Raw genomic sequence first — 16,145 nt, 5'->3', positions numbered from 1 at the left:
ATTGTCTAAAAAAAAAAAAATTTGAATTCGAATTTTAGAAATTCGATAATTAAATTTTATTTATTAAAATACTAATTATAATATTTTGTACTTGTTTAAAAAGTAAAATTTAAATTATTTTAAGTCGATTTCGATAATCGAATGTGTTATTTTATCGATTCTTTCGATAGTTTGCTTCCGTTTCGAGCTAATACTATCGACTTCCGGTGCCTTATGTTTCTAATTTAATTTTTAATTATTAAGGGAGTTGAAAAGGGAGGAAATAATTTTTAAAAATTATTGTTTAGGTTTTTAAGGGAATATTGTTTTTTTTTTATGTGTTTGGGTTTTTTGAGGCGTCTATAGACGCCATGACAGTTGTTTGACGAAGCCATTTTGGATCGTGAGAGCTGTTCTGGTTTTCTCTCGATTTTTCCTTGGCGAAAAGTTGGTTTTTAAGGAAAATTGACCGAATTTTCACAACCTAAGAAACTTCAGACACTTTAATGAGAATGTAAGTTGATTAATTTTGTATTAATTTTGGGTAATTTTTCTAAATGTTTCGATTATTTCGTGTTGACGTTTAGTGTCTTTCTGTGACTGTCTCTCCTCCATATTGTTTCAAATTAATCGAAGAAGTGATAATAATTACAACGAGTAATGAAAATATTCAAACACTAGAGTATACATAGATTTATATATTTATGGCTTAATTGTTCATGTATAACATCAATTTATTCTTTTTTCATGTAATAAGTCATTTATTAGAGTTATAAAATGTATAAATTCTTTTTTAACAATTTTATAAACATTATATTTTAATCGACAATAACTGAAAAGGTACATCATTATTGGGTCACAAAAATATTCAGATACATTTAAAGAAAATGATGATTTGAATGTTCCGGGTAGCGATATAAATCAACTTAATATTTTGTAGTATGACCCTTTCGCTATTGTGATATGTCTTAAATGTTTTGGTATACTGGAAACTATTTTTGTCAAAAAATCTGGACTACTACATTTCCATTATTTTTGTAATTTTTTTAAGTTCATTTTTGGAGTTTATAAGTGTTATTCTTATTCTACGATGTGATTCATTCCGCAAATTCATGTTGCATCTACTACATCAATGCATTATAATTATAAAATAAAAATTCTTGTACTTATGGTCATTATCCTGATAAAATTTAGAACTGTTTTTAGAATGAATTATCTATAGAAATATACAAATGTCAGAATATTTTTGTAACACAATAATGATATACCTTTTCAGTTATTGTCAATTAAAGTATAATGTTAATAAAATTCTTTAAAAAAATGTATATATATCTAATAAATGACTTATCATATGGAAAAAGAATAAATTGATTTTATTCGCAAACAAATAAGGTATAAATGAATAAATCTATGTATACCCCAGTATCAGAATATTTTTGTTACTCACTGTATTTAAAACTTGTAGCTTATTTTTTATTAATATGAACAATTTTATTTTTTAATTAATACTAGATTTAAATTTGATATTTCGATTAATATTGATTAAATAATTGATGAATAGGTTACTATTGAAAAGAACAGTTTCGATATTTATTATATTAATATTCTGTATTGCAACCAATTTACTTCCAGTTTGTGAAATATTTATTTGCAAAATATGATCGATTATTTTGTTGAGTGTGTTTTTTAAGTAATTGTCTCAAATAAAATATTTTGTACATTGCAACAAGTAAGTTTTTCAATGTTTTGTATTGTAGAACAGGAATTGAGGAAAATTATGTGAGTTGGAAAAGAATACAACTAGAGAAATGTTTTTCAGTTAAATTTCACTAAGTTTGGAGTAATAAAAATATTCCCTTACAATTACATTCCCTTTTTATCCAAAACAAATGAAACTATCCTATTCCAATCAAACTCCTCATCAAGCCTCCCCCCCTCCCAAAAAAAAAGAAAAGAAACAAAAAAAAATAATACCCTTTATAATCTCTTAAAATTCTTTCAGGGCGTACAGAGACCGCGAGCGTGGTGACAGAAGAGGCGGCGGCGGTGGCTCCCGCGGAGGCGCACGATTTTCTCGCGATGGTCGCTTCCCCTCCCGCGACTCGAACCCCTCCTTCTCCAACTTCAAAAACCGTCAACCAGGAGAACGTCTCCGCAAACCGCGCTGGGACATGAGCACCCTCCAGCCCTTCAGAAAAGATTTCTACCAACCTCACCCAAATGTTACAACCAGAAGTCCTCACATAGTAGAAGCTTACCGCTCTGACAAGGAAATAACTGTCAAAGGTACCAACCTCCCGAGCCCAAATATCTTCTTTGAAGAGGGCGGTTTCCCAGACTATGTTTTAAATGAAATTAGAAGACAGGGGTTCGGGGAACCGACTGCTATTCAGGCCCAAGGTTGGCCAATTGCTCTTTCTGGTCGAGATATGGTGGGAATCGCGCAGACGGGGTCAGGAAAGACCCTGGCCTACATCCTGCCAGCTATTGTCCACATAAATAATCAGCCTAGATTAAATAGAAATGATGGGCCTATAGCTCTGATCCTGGCCCCAACGAGGGAACTGGCCCAACAGATTCAGCAGGTTGCTTCAGATTTTGGGGTGTCTTCACAAGTGAGGAATACTTGTATTTTTGGGGGGGCCCCCAAGGGTCCACAAGCTAGGGATTTGGAGCGTGGGGTGGAGATCTGCATTGCTACTCCTGGGAGGCTCATCGACTTCCTTGAAAGGGGAACCACCAACCTACGGAGGTAGTTTTCTTTGGGAATAACTAGATTAAGCAAGTTCAAGTGTGTTGGATTAGTATTGTAGGTAGTTCTCTTTACAAAGAAAAATTTTTGCAAGTTTTCCCTAGATTTCCCAAGCTTCTACAATTGCAATGAATATTCTAGGTAGCTTTCTTTGCGTTTAACTAAAAACTTTGCTTAGCTTCTATCATTGCGATTAATAATTCTAGGTGTACGTATCTGGTTCTGGATGAAGCGGATAGGATGCTGGACATGGGTTTTGAGCCGCAGATCAGAAAAATTGTTGAACAAATTCGACCCGATCGTCAGACTCTTATGTGGTCTGCAACCTGGCCCAAAGAAGTTCGAAACCTAGCTGAAGAATTCCTCACCGACTACATACAAATAAATATTGGATCACTGCAATTGGCTGCAAATCATAATATTCTCCAAATCGTAGATGTCTGCGAGGAGTATGAAAAAGAAGGAAAACTTATGAAACTATTGGAAGAGATTTCTAATGAACCAGAGAACAAGACTATTATTTTTGTGGAAACCAAAAGGAAGGTTGATGATATTACAAGAGCCATTAATAGGTACGGATGGCAAGCAATTGGAATCCATGGTGATAAAAGTCAGCAGGAGAGAGACTACGTATTGAATCGTAAGTTTTTTAAATGTTTACAAAGATTTCTAAGGGGTTCTAAGGGTTTCTAAGGATTAAAGAGACTGCATATTGAATCGTAACTTTCTAACAGTTTTTATGGATTTTGAAGGGTTTTTAGGATTTAAGAAACTACGTATTGAATCATAAGTTTTAGAAAGGTTTACGAAGATTTATGAGCGGGAAATTTGTATGTGCAGAGTTCCGGAACAGCAGGTCAGCAATCTTGGTGGCGACAGATGTAGCAGCGAGGGGCTTAGGTGAGAATCCGCTAGTGATAGAGTGTAAGGGTCAGGCTGCGATGGTTGTTTCATCGAGTTATGTGGCAACGACGGCATGTGCCAGACTGATCGACAGTACTTTGTGAAGGAAACGGAGACTTAATTTGTACACTGGGTGAACTACAGAAGATTATTCTTTTGTAAGTCGAAGGTTTCTTTCATTTCGGTTTGAATTAAAAACTTCAGTTGCCTACGAAGTCATTATTGTATTAATTATGGAGCTTCTGAGGCCAATTTTACAATTTTTTTTCACAATCCTGGTTGGAAAACCTCAGAACAAAATATTCAATTTTAAAAAGTATAACTGGGAATGTTTAGTTGCTTATGCAGTCTTTATTGTACAGTAGAATCTCAATTATCCGAGATAATGTGGACCGAGACTATCTCGGATAATGGAAAACTTGTATAATACGGAAGAATCGATGGAAAAATCATGGAATAAACTCATGAAAAACATTTTGATAGTATAGTATTGTACATCTATTTCGATTTAATTATATAATTATTTAATTCAATGGAAGTTTATTAATCTTTTGAAAAAAACAAAGTTGTAGATTTTTGTTTAATTGCATATCTTCTTTTCTTTGCTGTTACGTTTCATATATGTATGTCTTAAGAGAGGGTACTCTAGTATTACCAAGTGCATTTTTTAAACTTTCTTGAAGAATTTTCTGCAAAAAAACTATGACACCTTTTACAGTCGAATTTACAAGATTTATTTATACATATTTTAGTGACACTGCATACTGTCAAACATAGTCGCTTTAAAAAAAAGGTCGTCTCACGGTATTCATATTTCGGTCATTCTGTTTTTGTTTTAATTAGTATGAATTTGGCTATAGCTAATAGTAGAACAAAAGAAAAAAATCGATAAATAAAAATACGGCAACCCTTTGAAGTTAGACTCAAATGTGACATTGTGATCGATTTTTTCGTTTTTTTAAAAATTTTAAATTTCGGAGAGCTAAAGAAAGATAAAAAAATAAACATTTTGGGTTTATTCTGGTATGGGCTATAGTTACACATGTACTGAACGTGCACCTAACATTTTAAGCCAATTGGTCAATGGATACCGTTCTTCTGATAAACATAGTTTCAAGAAAGACGCTTTTAAAGTTTTGTATCTCTGTAACAATAGTGTTGATCATCACGTCCTTTAAACAGTCATAATTTCGTTAATTTTAGTAGTTCAAGCATAAAGATTTGCAAATATTATTTTCCAAATTATATTCTTTAAGAAAATGTAAAAAAAACGGAAATTGATTTTTTCAAAGGTTCACCACGTTAGAATACCCCCTTAAGAAGGAAATATTTTTACCGTAAAGTTCAAAGCACCACGGGTAATACGGAATCTCGAAGAATTTACTATACTTGACTCCATAGGCTTCTGAGCATAGTTTGAAAGGATAGTGGCAGCGAATTAAATAGTTTAATTCATCCAGTGCGCAATGAATGGCCAGCGAACATGTTCCCACGTGTTCAAGCTTAAATTCCCTGGGAAAGAACATGCCGTTCCAGGAGGAATTAATAATATTCTAATCTTTTCAGCCTGACAATACTAAGAGGACTCAAATGGTAGTTTAATCAGTAACTTAGGTGGATTTTCACTTGCTTTCTTCTCCTCTATCCTTTCCAAAAGCTTCAAAAAAGGTCTTGCAATTTAGCTAAAAATTATTGAATTTGCAGAGTTTATTATTAAAATTGTGAGGTTTCTGCGATTGTATCATTAATATTGTTGAATCAACAGACTTCGACAGTAAAATTATTGAATTAACATACTATATTATTAAAATTGTCAAATCAATAAAGTTTTGAAAAGCAAGTGAAAATATTTCAGGCTTATCCAACCCATGGTAAGTATGTATAGGAATCTAACAGTAGGTTGTTTTATATATACATATATATATATATATATAAAAAAAATAGAAGTTGTGTCAGTCTGGTATTAACGTGCTGTTCTATGTGTTTTCAGAGGCACATGCGACGGAGTTTTATCAATGATAAGAACTCTGGAGAGGTTGCTTATGGAATAATAAATTGAATATGGGGCGTGACTGCTGTTGTCATCAGTCCCCGTGCAACAAGCTAACCACACGCTGTGCCTCGATGTGCCACAAAAAATAGAAACCCTACACTCTCCGCACCTGCCACGGTCCCAAAGTATGGAAACCAGAATGAAAAAAAGCCTAATTCACACATCGGTCGCTGATAAAAAATAAGAAAATCAATTAAGTGTTAATTAAGTTTGTTAATCAACGTGGACGGGAAACGTCCATACTTTGGTAGCAGGGGGAGATTTCGGTGTAAATTCTAAACCGAGAATGAGAACCATCTGAGCTCTGATTCCCTCTACATTTCCAAAATCTATTTTTCCAGCCTTTGGCAACAAACAGGTAATTAACACACTGAAACGTTGCTATTTCTGGTCTACCGGTGGAATTACCAAACTTACAATCCACGCTAGATTTAAGGAACCCCGGTCGATTCGGTTCCATGGTTCCAAAATTCAGTCACAAACATTGTGTACTAGTAACTTACTTGAATTCCATCGATGGAACTAGAATATATATCCTGGATTGAAAGAATATTCCGTTAGAATGTAAACATCAGCCTGCGGAAGAGTTTCCGTAAAGATTAGAGCGTTCAGTGTCTTGGAAATCTAGTGTTGATAATGTGGGGGGGCAATAGAGTTGATGAATGATTGAAAAGTTATAGTATGAACAGACCAATGACACAAAAAGTTGGTCCCCATGGTTCGCTGGTGGAATTACCAAATTCATAATCCACGCCAGATTTAAGGAATCCCAAGTCGATTTGATTCCACAGTTCCAAAATTCAGTTGCAAACATAGATTGCTAACGATTTACTCGAATTCCATCGATGGAATTGGAATATATGTATATTCCACATCGACGGAAAATTGTGTTTTTATGTGTCAGTCTTGTGAAGGGTTTTGACAAAGATCTGAGTGATCGGTGTCTTGGAAATTTAGTGCCGATGATTTGGGAAGCGATAGAATTGATAAATAATTGAAAACTTAGTTGATACAAGGTGAATCGTTTAAATTAATCAAATATCTTGGAAATTATTATCGATAGGAAATAATGTTTGAAAAAACAGTATGGTTTCAAGGAATATATAACTTGATGCAATTAAAATTTTCTTAAATAGATCTGTAAGGACTATGTGGAGGTCCTGTTTGTTTTTTGGCAAAAAATGATTAACGCGGAAGATATTTTAATTTTTATATTACACTTGTAATATAAATAATGACACACAATATTAAAATTGAAATATCTTCTAAACTAGTGGTTTTTCATCACAAGTGGTTCAGTATTTTTGTGCGGGGAATGACAAGTTGCGCTGAATGATGCATTTAAAAATATATCGTTCCATTTTAGAAAACACAGTTAACCTTTGTGTGGCCTCTACACGTCCATTTAGGAAAAACTTAATTGTAATAGATTATGTGGTCCTTGAAATCATACAACTTTTACCTATTGTCGCTATTGTCAATAATTTCGGAAATATTCGCTTGTGAGAGACTATATATTTTAATAAAAAAAAAAACTAAAAATTTAATTTCAATTCAATTGTCACGAAATAAAACGCTAAAAAAAAAAAGAAGATTTTTAACTAAAATAAAGGAAATCGACGTCCTTGAATCTAGTGTTAACAATAGAAATCATATTGAAAAGTGGAAGTTTTAAAACCCCCTCCCCCAAAATTGATTTCTATGAGTAGAGTTGTGGTGGAATTGAAAAGTCCATAATTGTAAAAATTCTTATTAGCAAAATTACACTTTAAATTCAATAATTCGCTAATATAAGCTTAAAATTCCACCGTATCGACTTAAAACGCGATTAGATATTTTCAAATCAAATCTTTAGGGACTTAGGCTCGCGATTATCCTAATTTCTAACGCTGTACAGATGTCGAAGACGTTAAGTTTGTGATTAATTTGGACTACCCGTCGAATTCCGAGGACTACGTGCACCGTATAGGGCGCACAGGACGCTCGCAACGAACCGGAACTGCCTACGCATTTTTCACACCAGGAAATGCTCACAAGGCCAGTGACCTGATTCAGGTGCTCGAAGAAGCGAAACAAGTGGTCAACCCTAAGCTCTACGAACTCTCCAGGAACCCAGGAATCTACAAAAGTACAATTTTCTATTTTTAGATATCGAATTTTATTTCTTTAGAATTTTTTGGTGAATTAATTTTAATTTATTTGTTTTTAGGAGGGCGTTACGGTGGGCGCTCCGGCGGTGGAAGTGGTCGAGGCTCCAGAGGGTCACGCGGAGGGGGGCGGGACGGAGGGGATAGAGGCAGGTTTGAGAGGGGCAGCGGCGGCGGAGACCGGGGGAACAAATGGAATGGAAATAACAGTAGTAAATAATTCCTTTTTACTATTGTGGGATGAAGTTTGCTTATTTATGGGATGAAAAATTTGTTATAGAAGAATATTGAAGAAAAGGGGAAAATTTTCTATCAATCTAATTCTTAATTTTCCTTCGGTTTAGGTAACGTAGGCGGAAGTTATGGCAGTAAACCGTTCTCGCAGAGCAGCTACGGAACCTCGAGCGGCTACAGCCAAAACGGAAGCTGTTATGGGAGTGGAACAGCTGGCGGAAGCAATTATAGACAACAAAACGGCTATTAATTCTTTAATAACTTAATCAAGAATTCTGTAATATAGCGAAACGATGAAATAGAACACGAAAGGTATTAGTGACTACAAGGAAAACAGCAGTGATAGAATTCTTTTTGCGTGGAATGCAAATAGAATATTGCTTGAATTTATTATCGTTCATTCCAGTTTCTTTTGCGTGTTTTCGATTAGAATGCGATAACATTTCAGTTTCTAGAATAATTACATGAATAATTGATTTCATCGGCACGATTTGAATTAGAATTGCAATCATTGCAGATTTTAAAATTATTCCAATATTTTTGTATCGTATAATGTTGTCTAACAAATAATTAAGTATTCCATTCTTCGTTGCACTGACACTGCAAGTGTATTATTAATTATTATTGTGTAATATATGTGTCCTTAGAGTCAAGTAATAATCGTACATTTATGGAATTTAATAAATATATACATATATGCGTAATACTGAATTTCATTTTGAAATTGGAATTTTTTGTTTATAATAATTCGTAATGAAATTCATAATTTGCTAAATGGTTTGAATAAACAAAAATTGGTAAATTTTTGGAACAAATTTTTTTGTTATTTGAATATTAGTAGTAATTTTGTTATAGATAATAAATAATTATTATTGTGTGGATTAAATATTCAATTAAATAGAATTCGAGAACGTATCGAATACAATTGTATAATAGGTTATATAATCAAATAAATTGATAAATAAATACATAAACTAAATTGTTATTTATTCAAATAAATAGTATCACTAATTTGCTAACTAATAAATAATTATTTTACAAACAATTCAACAAAATGTAGTAAATAATTAAATCGTATAATCGATTATATAATCAATTTAGTAATCAAATCAATAAAAAAATAAATGTTATTAATGGTAATAATATATTAAATATAAAAATAATAACTATTCAAAGAAATTATTCGATTGAATAAGAATAATTCGAAAAATGTATATAAAAATCGATTAATAATCGGATGTTCCGATTAATCGAATAGAGGAGTGGGGGAACAGCTGATTAGAAATTGTAAGTAGTGAGACAGAATGATGTGACAGAATTGTTATCAGATAGCAGACCGATGTCATAAGGGAACTGTCCCTCCATTTACACACTCTGATGCTCAGCCGCGTGTACGTGAGCTCCGATGATTCAGCAGCTTCGAGAGCCTTTGAATGCAGTCTTTGCTTCTGACTTTTTAAACATATTAACGGTTTCTCTATCTTTTCTAGAAAAGTAAACATTAAACGAAATGTTATACATTGCATACGTACCTAAATCATATTGTTACGTATCGTCCCACGAGAAGAAAGCACAACATGTTTGCATCCCCACTCTTGCTGCAGTCCGGTGATTGGCTGTCACCGATCTTCGTGACCGTTTTCGACCAACACCTGTGAGTCAGCGAACTGCACAGAAGTGAGGATGTATACACGCTGTGCCTTCATCTCGTCGAAGAATGGTATGTCGCGTTGATCTGACGTGATTGCCAATTTAGATCGCAACGAAATATAAATTTTGTATTTCAGTTTCGGTATTATTTATTCTCGGTATTAGTCAAATCTCGATACGATTCTTATTTCGATATTAGTAGTATCTATCAGTTTCGGTATAATTTTATAGCTGTCGTTTTTGTACAAGTTGTCGTCTTAAATACTATTTAAGAAACGCTTCCCTCTCTATTCCTTTTTTCTGAACTCCTGTTATCTCGATTACCATTCTTCCATACAGCAAGCCGCAACAAGAAAATAAATATTTAGAATTTGTAAACAAATAAAATTTATTAAAATGAGAGTTCACTCTTGGCCAGTACCACCACGCACGCTGTAACACTTCAATAGCAAATATTTGTATAAAACATGATCTGAACAAAGAAACTAATTATATTTAGTAAAAGTAGATTAATAATGATTGTTTTCAATAAGTTTTTCGATAACCGTGTTAATTTTGAAAGAATGACATAATTGTTCACATTTCGAAAAAATAGGGTAGGTCAGTTTCTATTAGACTGCTGTTACAGTGCCACGCATTTTTGTGTTTATGCATTGCGCGACGCCGCAATATGTTCCGCATTGTCACTCCTATGATACTGCATCGTAGGTGCAACAAGGTACATCGTAGTATAACGTAATTGCAATCTCGCGTAATATTTAAAATATTAATTAATAAAATAAAAAAATATGTATTGCATGCAATAATAAATGAAAATAATATTTACAGAAATCAAAAACCATAAACAAGGAATTACGTGAGATAAATCGAACGGCCAGCTATATATTAACGCTATCTAGAAAGAATATACTGGATATAATTAATAAAAGTGCGATACAGTCCAAGTATTTTTGTACAAGGTCACAGTATATTGCACTTAAACGTTGTGTTATCATAGAAATGATACGGCGATTTACATCGCGGCGTCGTGCGATACATAATTTACGCGAAGATGCTTGTACTGTAATTGCAGCGTAACAGAAAACTGCCCTAACATATCCTTTGAAAAAGTAAACAATCATTCTGTTATTTCGATATCTTGTGTGTATATTAATCAAAATTGATGTATCTATGAGATTTTTTACTTTTATTACCTCGAATAACAATTTTTTACATTTCCTTCCTAATGTAAAACTCTATTTTTCCCGTGATTTGTGTTAATAAAAATACGTATGTACGCGCGTACACGGAACATAGAACAAAAATTTCTTCTTTTTTTTTTAATATTTGAAATATGATCAGAGGGTCTTAAAACGTGTATTTTCGTAACAAACATTTTAGACATTTTTGTTTCATTATGATACTTTTCTTGCACCTACATAGGTCAGAAAGTAAAAATCAATCGAGACTCAAAATCGTATGCCAGTTGACACAAGTCAGATTTCAACTATTGTAAGAGTGAGAAGGAAAGGCTCACATTCGTCTTCTTTCTCTATTCCCCGAAGCGCCGGAGCTCACGTACACGTAGCTCTGCATCAGAGTGTGTAAGTGGAGGGGCAGTTCCCTGATGACACCGGCTGACGTCTGGTTACATTGCTCATGACACCGGTCTATTGCCTGATAACACTACGCGCGAGTCTTCGACGAAGACCGATCGTTGAAAGAATTAGTGTATTTAACCTAAAAAAATTTTACTTTAGGAAAAGTTCACATAGTGTTTTAGAAATTTATAGTTTTCACTATGACTGATGAAAAGAAAGAAGTTCGTGTATGGTGCGACGGATGGTGAGTTACCTTGAAATTTAATGACTATAGTATTTTTGTAATGATGCAAGAATAATCGATGCAATACTCCCACGTATACTATTTTCAATTGTTGAGGAATTTTGAATTTGAAGTTTTTAAGTGTTTGCTAATTTTGATATTTTGAGTATTTACGAATTATGAGTTTTGAGTTTAAAATTTTTTAATTTTCAAGAGTTCAGAGTTTTTACATTGTATTATAATAATAATTTTCAATTATTCACAGATTTCGAATCTAGTAATTTTAAATAGCTTACAATTCTCGAATTTCGAAATTTGTATTGTTCATAAATTTCAAATTTTTCAATTGTTCCGAAATTTTGAGTCAAGAATTTTGAAAGTTTTAACCGTTTACAAACTTCAAATTTCCAATTTCTAAATTTAATTTAATTTAAAACTGATGTTTTTGAATTTTTAATTGTTCATAGATTTCGAATTTTGAAATTTTCAATCGTTCACGAGTTTTGAATTTCCAATCTCTGAATTTACAAACTCTGAGTTTTGAATTTCCAGTCTCTAAGTTTACAAATTTCGAGTTTCGGATTATTATTATTATTAGTAGATAAATGCAACCCCATGGCCAAGCATATCCTCTGTTCGTTGTATAGTTTGCATTTGGCTGATACTATGGTTGAATCTCCCATAATACAGTTTTAGTCTATTTAGTTGCTACAATTTTGTGTCAGTCCATTGTATTATTCCAGATGAATATGTCAGGATAGGAACTACATACGTGTTTATAGCTTTTGTTTTGTAGTTTTTAGTATGTTTTGTTTTGTATATTTTATCTTCAGTTGTTTCTTTATGGTAGTATGTTGTACCCCTATTTTCTTTGTGTATCCTATGTATTTATATGTGTCATTTGATCCTATATTTTTTATTATATTAGCATCTTGTGTTATGTAGTTGATTATTAATAAATTTCAAATTTAGAACTCAATGAAAGTCATACTTTTTATAAAATTGTTTGTTTCAAAGACAATTATTTCTTTGACACAGTTATGACATGGTGCACTTTGGTCATGCAAATTCCCTGCGTCAAGCGAAGGCATTAGGCAACTATCTGGTGGTCGGTGTGCACACAGATGCAGAAATCACTAAACACAAAGGTCCACCTGTCTTTACAGAAGAAGAAAGGTATGTTTTTAAAAAAACCTCAATTTCTAATTCCAACATAATATTATTTCAAATATTCGTTACATTATTGAAAATATTCAAGTACAGCAATTCAATGTGCACAGGTTTCAAGGTTTTCGGGTATTCTTATAGAGAAGCTATCTCTACTACGTTCATTAGAGTCGTAGCTCTATAAAGGCACTTGCAGTCATAATTAGCCAATAAACAACAAAACGTTGCATGATTGTGCCAGGTTGCAATACAAAATGTAGAAAAGCATGTGGCTCCAAAATGGGGTTTTGCACCTAACAAAGCTCTAGAAAGACTAATATTCCATTTGCATTGCTTTCTTGCAATTATTTTGTGCTACAAGAATGCCCAAAATAGTCTAACATTACTTTTACAAACTCAACTGCCCAACTCTTATAAACCATCAAAATATCCGACATCTTCCTATTTCATGTTGTTATTTCTATAATTGCTTAAAAGAATTGCTTGAATATGGATGCTTGCACCTGATGTGCAGACTAAACTATATTTTCTAAGAACCGAAGGACTACCCTGGTAGGGGACTAATAACTGACAATGTTTAACAAAATGAACAGATTTAATGAAAACTCAACACCTACACGTCAACTGTTTGTAATTACAAAAATTGTTATATTCTAATGGCTACGTTATAGCGCTTTCGACAATGTTCTGCCCAAAACGTCCGCGACCATTCACCTCGTTATCTCTGTACCAATCCTCCCTCCATCGGGTGTCGTCGTAGCGGGGGTGCCATGGGGCCAGAATTCCTCGAACTTTCCAGCCCTGATGATCCGGCATCCCTGGTGTTTTTCCTGGGGTGAAGGTTTTGGAGGTCTGCCAAATTTTCTATGCGGGCTCGCTAGCTGAAAAGTCGGTAGGCCCTCAGCACGGCTGGCAAGGCCAACGTACTGTCGTCGACGTACTCTAAACTCCAATTTTTCAAATTCTGCTGCTCAAATTTAACTAGTAGAAACTCACCAAATTCTAAAATAAAACAAATATAAATCATTGAACACAATTTATGTGTACTCCCCAGGTACAAAATGGTGCGTGGGATAAAATGGGTGGATGAGGTGGTTGAAGGAGCCCCCTATGTGACCACACTAGACACGTTGGACAAATACAACTGCGACTTCTGTGTCCATGGTGATGACATCACCATAACAGCTGATGGAGTAGATACTTACCACCTAGTAAAAGCAGCTGGTCGCTACAGGTAGAGTTCCCGCACAGACACAATTCTTAGCGAAACTTATTGAAATTGGTTCTTACGTTTAAAACAGAATTCACTCGTTTTAAATTCACAGTGAAAAGAAATCCCAATTGGTGTTAATATTTGTTCTCGTTGTAGAGAAGTGCAACGAACTGCTGGCGTATCAACGACAGACTTGGTCGGACGTATGCTTCTGATGACTCGTCAACATTTCAAACAAGGCGACAGCGAATACACCGTTGACAAAGAACCAAGCAACTTCATGGGGCAGGATCGAACTGCGCGAAGTCCATGGACAGGCTGTTCGCAGTTTCTGCCAACCACACAGAAAATAATTCAATTCAGCGACGGAAAGAGTCCCCAGCCTGGAGACAAAATAGTTTACGTGGCTGGTGCATTTGATCTCTTCCACGTAGGACATTTAGACTTCTTAGAGGTTGCAAAGAAACAAGGTGATTATTTAATTGTGGGACTCCACACAGACCCTGTGGTAAACCGATACAAGTGTGGAAACCACCCAATTATGAATTTACATGAACGAGTACTCAGCGTTCTAGCTTGCAAGGTGAGAGTTCTGATTTTATGAGAAATTGAGGTTTACAGAGTGCGAAAATGTATTTTTTGTGTTCATAGTATGTGAACGAGGTAGTTATTGGTGCCCCATATGAAGTTACGCAGGATCTTATGGAGCATTTCGATGTTTCAATCGTGTGCCATGGTCAGACTCCTATCATGCCTTGTGAAGATGGTTCTGATCCCTATGCAGAACCGAAAAGGAGGAATAAGTTTAAGTTGTTGGATAGTGGGAATGATATGACGACGGAAAAAATTGTACAACGCATTATTCTCCATAGGTATATTAGAATTGTTGCAATTGAATTATGTTTGCGTTTTATTAGATTGCATTTAATATTATTTTTGACAGGTTCCATTAAAATTGTCGCATTTAAATGAAAGCATGTGTTACAATTAATTTCGTTAGATTCATTAATAATTCCAGGTTGGAATTTGAAGATAGGAACCTCCGAAAAGAAAAAAAGGAGCTGGCTGTCCATGAAGCTTTCCGTGAGGCCCAGAAAAGGAAATAGTTCTACTGAAGATGGTTTGTAAATATATATATCACATTAGATATTTATAATTTCAATTTCTTCGGAACCATGTATATTTTTATTGGCGAGTGTAAGTATTACAGATTTTAGTCAATCGAGTAGAATTTTAGATTCGTAGCTGGAAATCTTTATTAAACTCGATCAATCGATCGAGTATTTTTCAATTTGAAGTTTTAAATTAACGGAATTTGGGGAAAATTTTAATTTAACACTCTGTTTCACTTGAAATTTCGATTTTAAAATTCTATTTCAAACATTTGCACGCATTTAACTTATTTAATGAAATAGAATGATTGTGTAATGATAATTAAAATTAATTAATTTTTATGTATGTGGTTTAGAGGGTTTCGGTGAAATAATTACGAGCAAGAAAAAATAATTTAGAAAATTTATTTTGCAATAAATAATAAACCTAAGAAGTCAACGTACATTATTAAAGTACAAGTATAATAAATATTTGAGCGTGTGTATGTTTTCTGTGTATGTACATTGTGTCAAAGTTATGTGTGAATTGTTGAAGAAACCAGCGAACAATAATGAGTATACTTATTGCTACTGAATGAATAAACGCACTGTTTCAGGTCACGTAATAGCACTGCACGCATGAATTTTATTTATAATTAGTTTACACAGAGTGGTGGAGAGATTTGGATGCTAGTGGGAAATTAATTGTGGAAAGTAAAATATTATAATTAACATTCCACAGTGTGGGAGAACAAATTTTATTTGTGAGTAACTCATAAAAATTGTATATTTATTTTAAATAAATTTTGACAAATTTATATTTATTTATAAAAGTTTGTCTGAAATTCAATTCAAAAAATTGAAGTGTAGAAATTAATTTATTATGTTAGTTTATAAATTTCTAATTCATTATTCACGAATGAAATTTGCAAGACTATGGTCTTTTGTGCGGTTAGATTTATGAAACGTGTGATGGGTGGACGAGTTTGATTTTAATTGATGTAAATTTAAATCTCTGTGATTTTTTCAATTATAAATAATGTTACAGTAATGTATGGTGAATTTATTTAATTGTATAAAATTTGTTGAACCGTTAAATATACTATACGTTATATATACTAATTGTTTAAATATTAGATTTACTGGAAATTGT

The 16,145-nt window shown here is 33.5% G+C and overlaps 2 protein-coding genes across 3 annotated transcripts; both read left to right on the top strand.

Moving 5' to 3' along the window:
• Positions 1–369: 369 nt before the first annotated feature.
• Positions 370–8,726, top strand: LOC122403807 (ATP-dependent RNA helicase dbp2-like). The gene is made up of 7 exons (XM_043407546.1): positions 370–493; positions 1,982–2,731; positions 2,938–3,371; positions 3,572–3,631; positions 7,585–7,815; positions 7,897–8,046; positions 8,179–8,726. Exons 1-7 carry the CDS (start codon positions 486–488, stop codon positions 8,316–8,318), a joined length of 1,773 nt encoding a protein of 590 aa, XP_043263481.1. The 5' UTR covers positions 370–485; the 3' UTR covers positions 8,319–8,726.
• A 2,611-nt stretch (positions 8,727–11,337) lies between these two features.
• On the top strand, positions 11,338–16,077 carry LOC122403794 (ethanolamine-phosphate cytidylyltransferase). 2 transcript variants are annotated; one of them, XM_043407528.1, is made up of 6 exons: positions 11,338–11,542; positions 12,560–12,697; positions 13,743–13,922; positions 14,058–14,484; positions 14,553–14,773; positions 14,920–16,077. In XM_043407528.1, exons 1-6 carry the CDS (start codon positions 11,499–11,501, stop codon positions 15,005–15,007), a joined length of 1,098 nt encoding a protein of 365 aa, XP_043263463.1. In that variant the 5' UTR covers positions 11,338–11,498; the 3' UTR covers positions 15,008–16,077. The 2 variants fall into 2 exon arrangements, with proteins under 2 accessions (XP_043263463.1, XP_043263462.1); XM_043407527.1 differs by having other exon boundaries at positions 14,902–16,077.
• The last annotated feature ends 68 nt before the right edge of the window (positions 16,078–16,145 follow it).

The sequence above is a fragment of the Colletes gigas genome, unplaced genomic scaffold, assembly GCF_013123115.1.
Source record: "Colletes gigas isolate AHSC1104 unplaced genomic scaffold, ASM1312311v1 Colletes_gigas_Sc00075, whole genome shotgun sequence".
NCBI lineage: Eukaryota > Metazoa > Arthropoda > Insecta > Hymenoptera > Colletidae > Colletes > Colletes gigas.
Note: the sequence above shows the minus strand (reverse complement) of the source record. Positions and strands in the feature narration are given on the sequence as shown.

What these genes read in the sequence shown, in the direction of transcription:
- LOC122403807 (XM_043407546.1), top strand. An exon ending in GGAACCACCAACCTACGGAG is followed by an intron (nt 2,732 to 2,937) that starts GTAGTTTTCTTT and finishes TAATAATTCTAG; the next exon opens with GTGTACGTATCTGGTTCTGG. An exon ending in TGTAGCAGCGAGGGGCTTAG is followed by an intron (nt 3,632 to 7,584) that starts GTGAGAATCCGC and finishes AACGCTGTACAG; the next exon opens with ATGTCGAAGACGTTAAGTTT.
- LOC122403794 (XM_043407527.1), top strand. Translation starts at nt 11,499, where the DNA reads ATGACTGATGAAAAGAAAGAAGTTCGTGTATGGTGCGACGGATG. An exon ending in TCAGCGTTCTAGCTTGCAAG is followed by an intron (nt 14,485 to 14,552) that starts GTGAGAGTTCTG and finishes TTGTGTTCATAG; the next exon opens with TATGTGAACGAGGTAGTTAT. An exon ending in CAACGCATTATTCTCCATAG is followed by an intron (nt 14,774 to 14,901) that starts GTATATTAGAAT and finishes TAATTTCGTTAG; the next exon opens with ATTCATTAATAATTCCAGGT.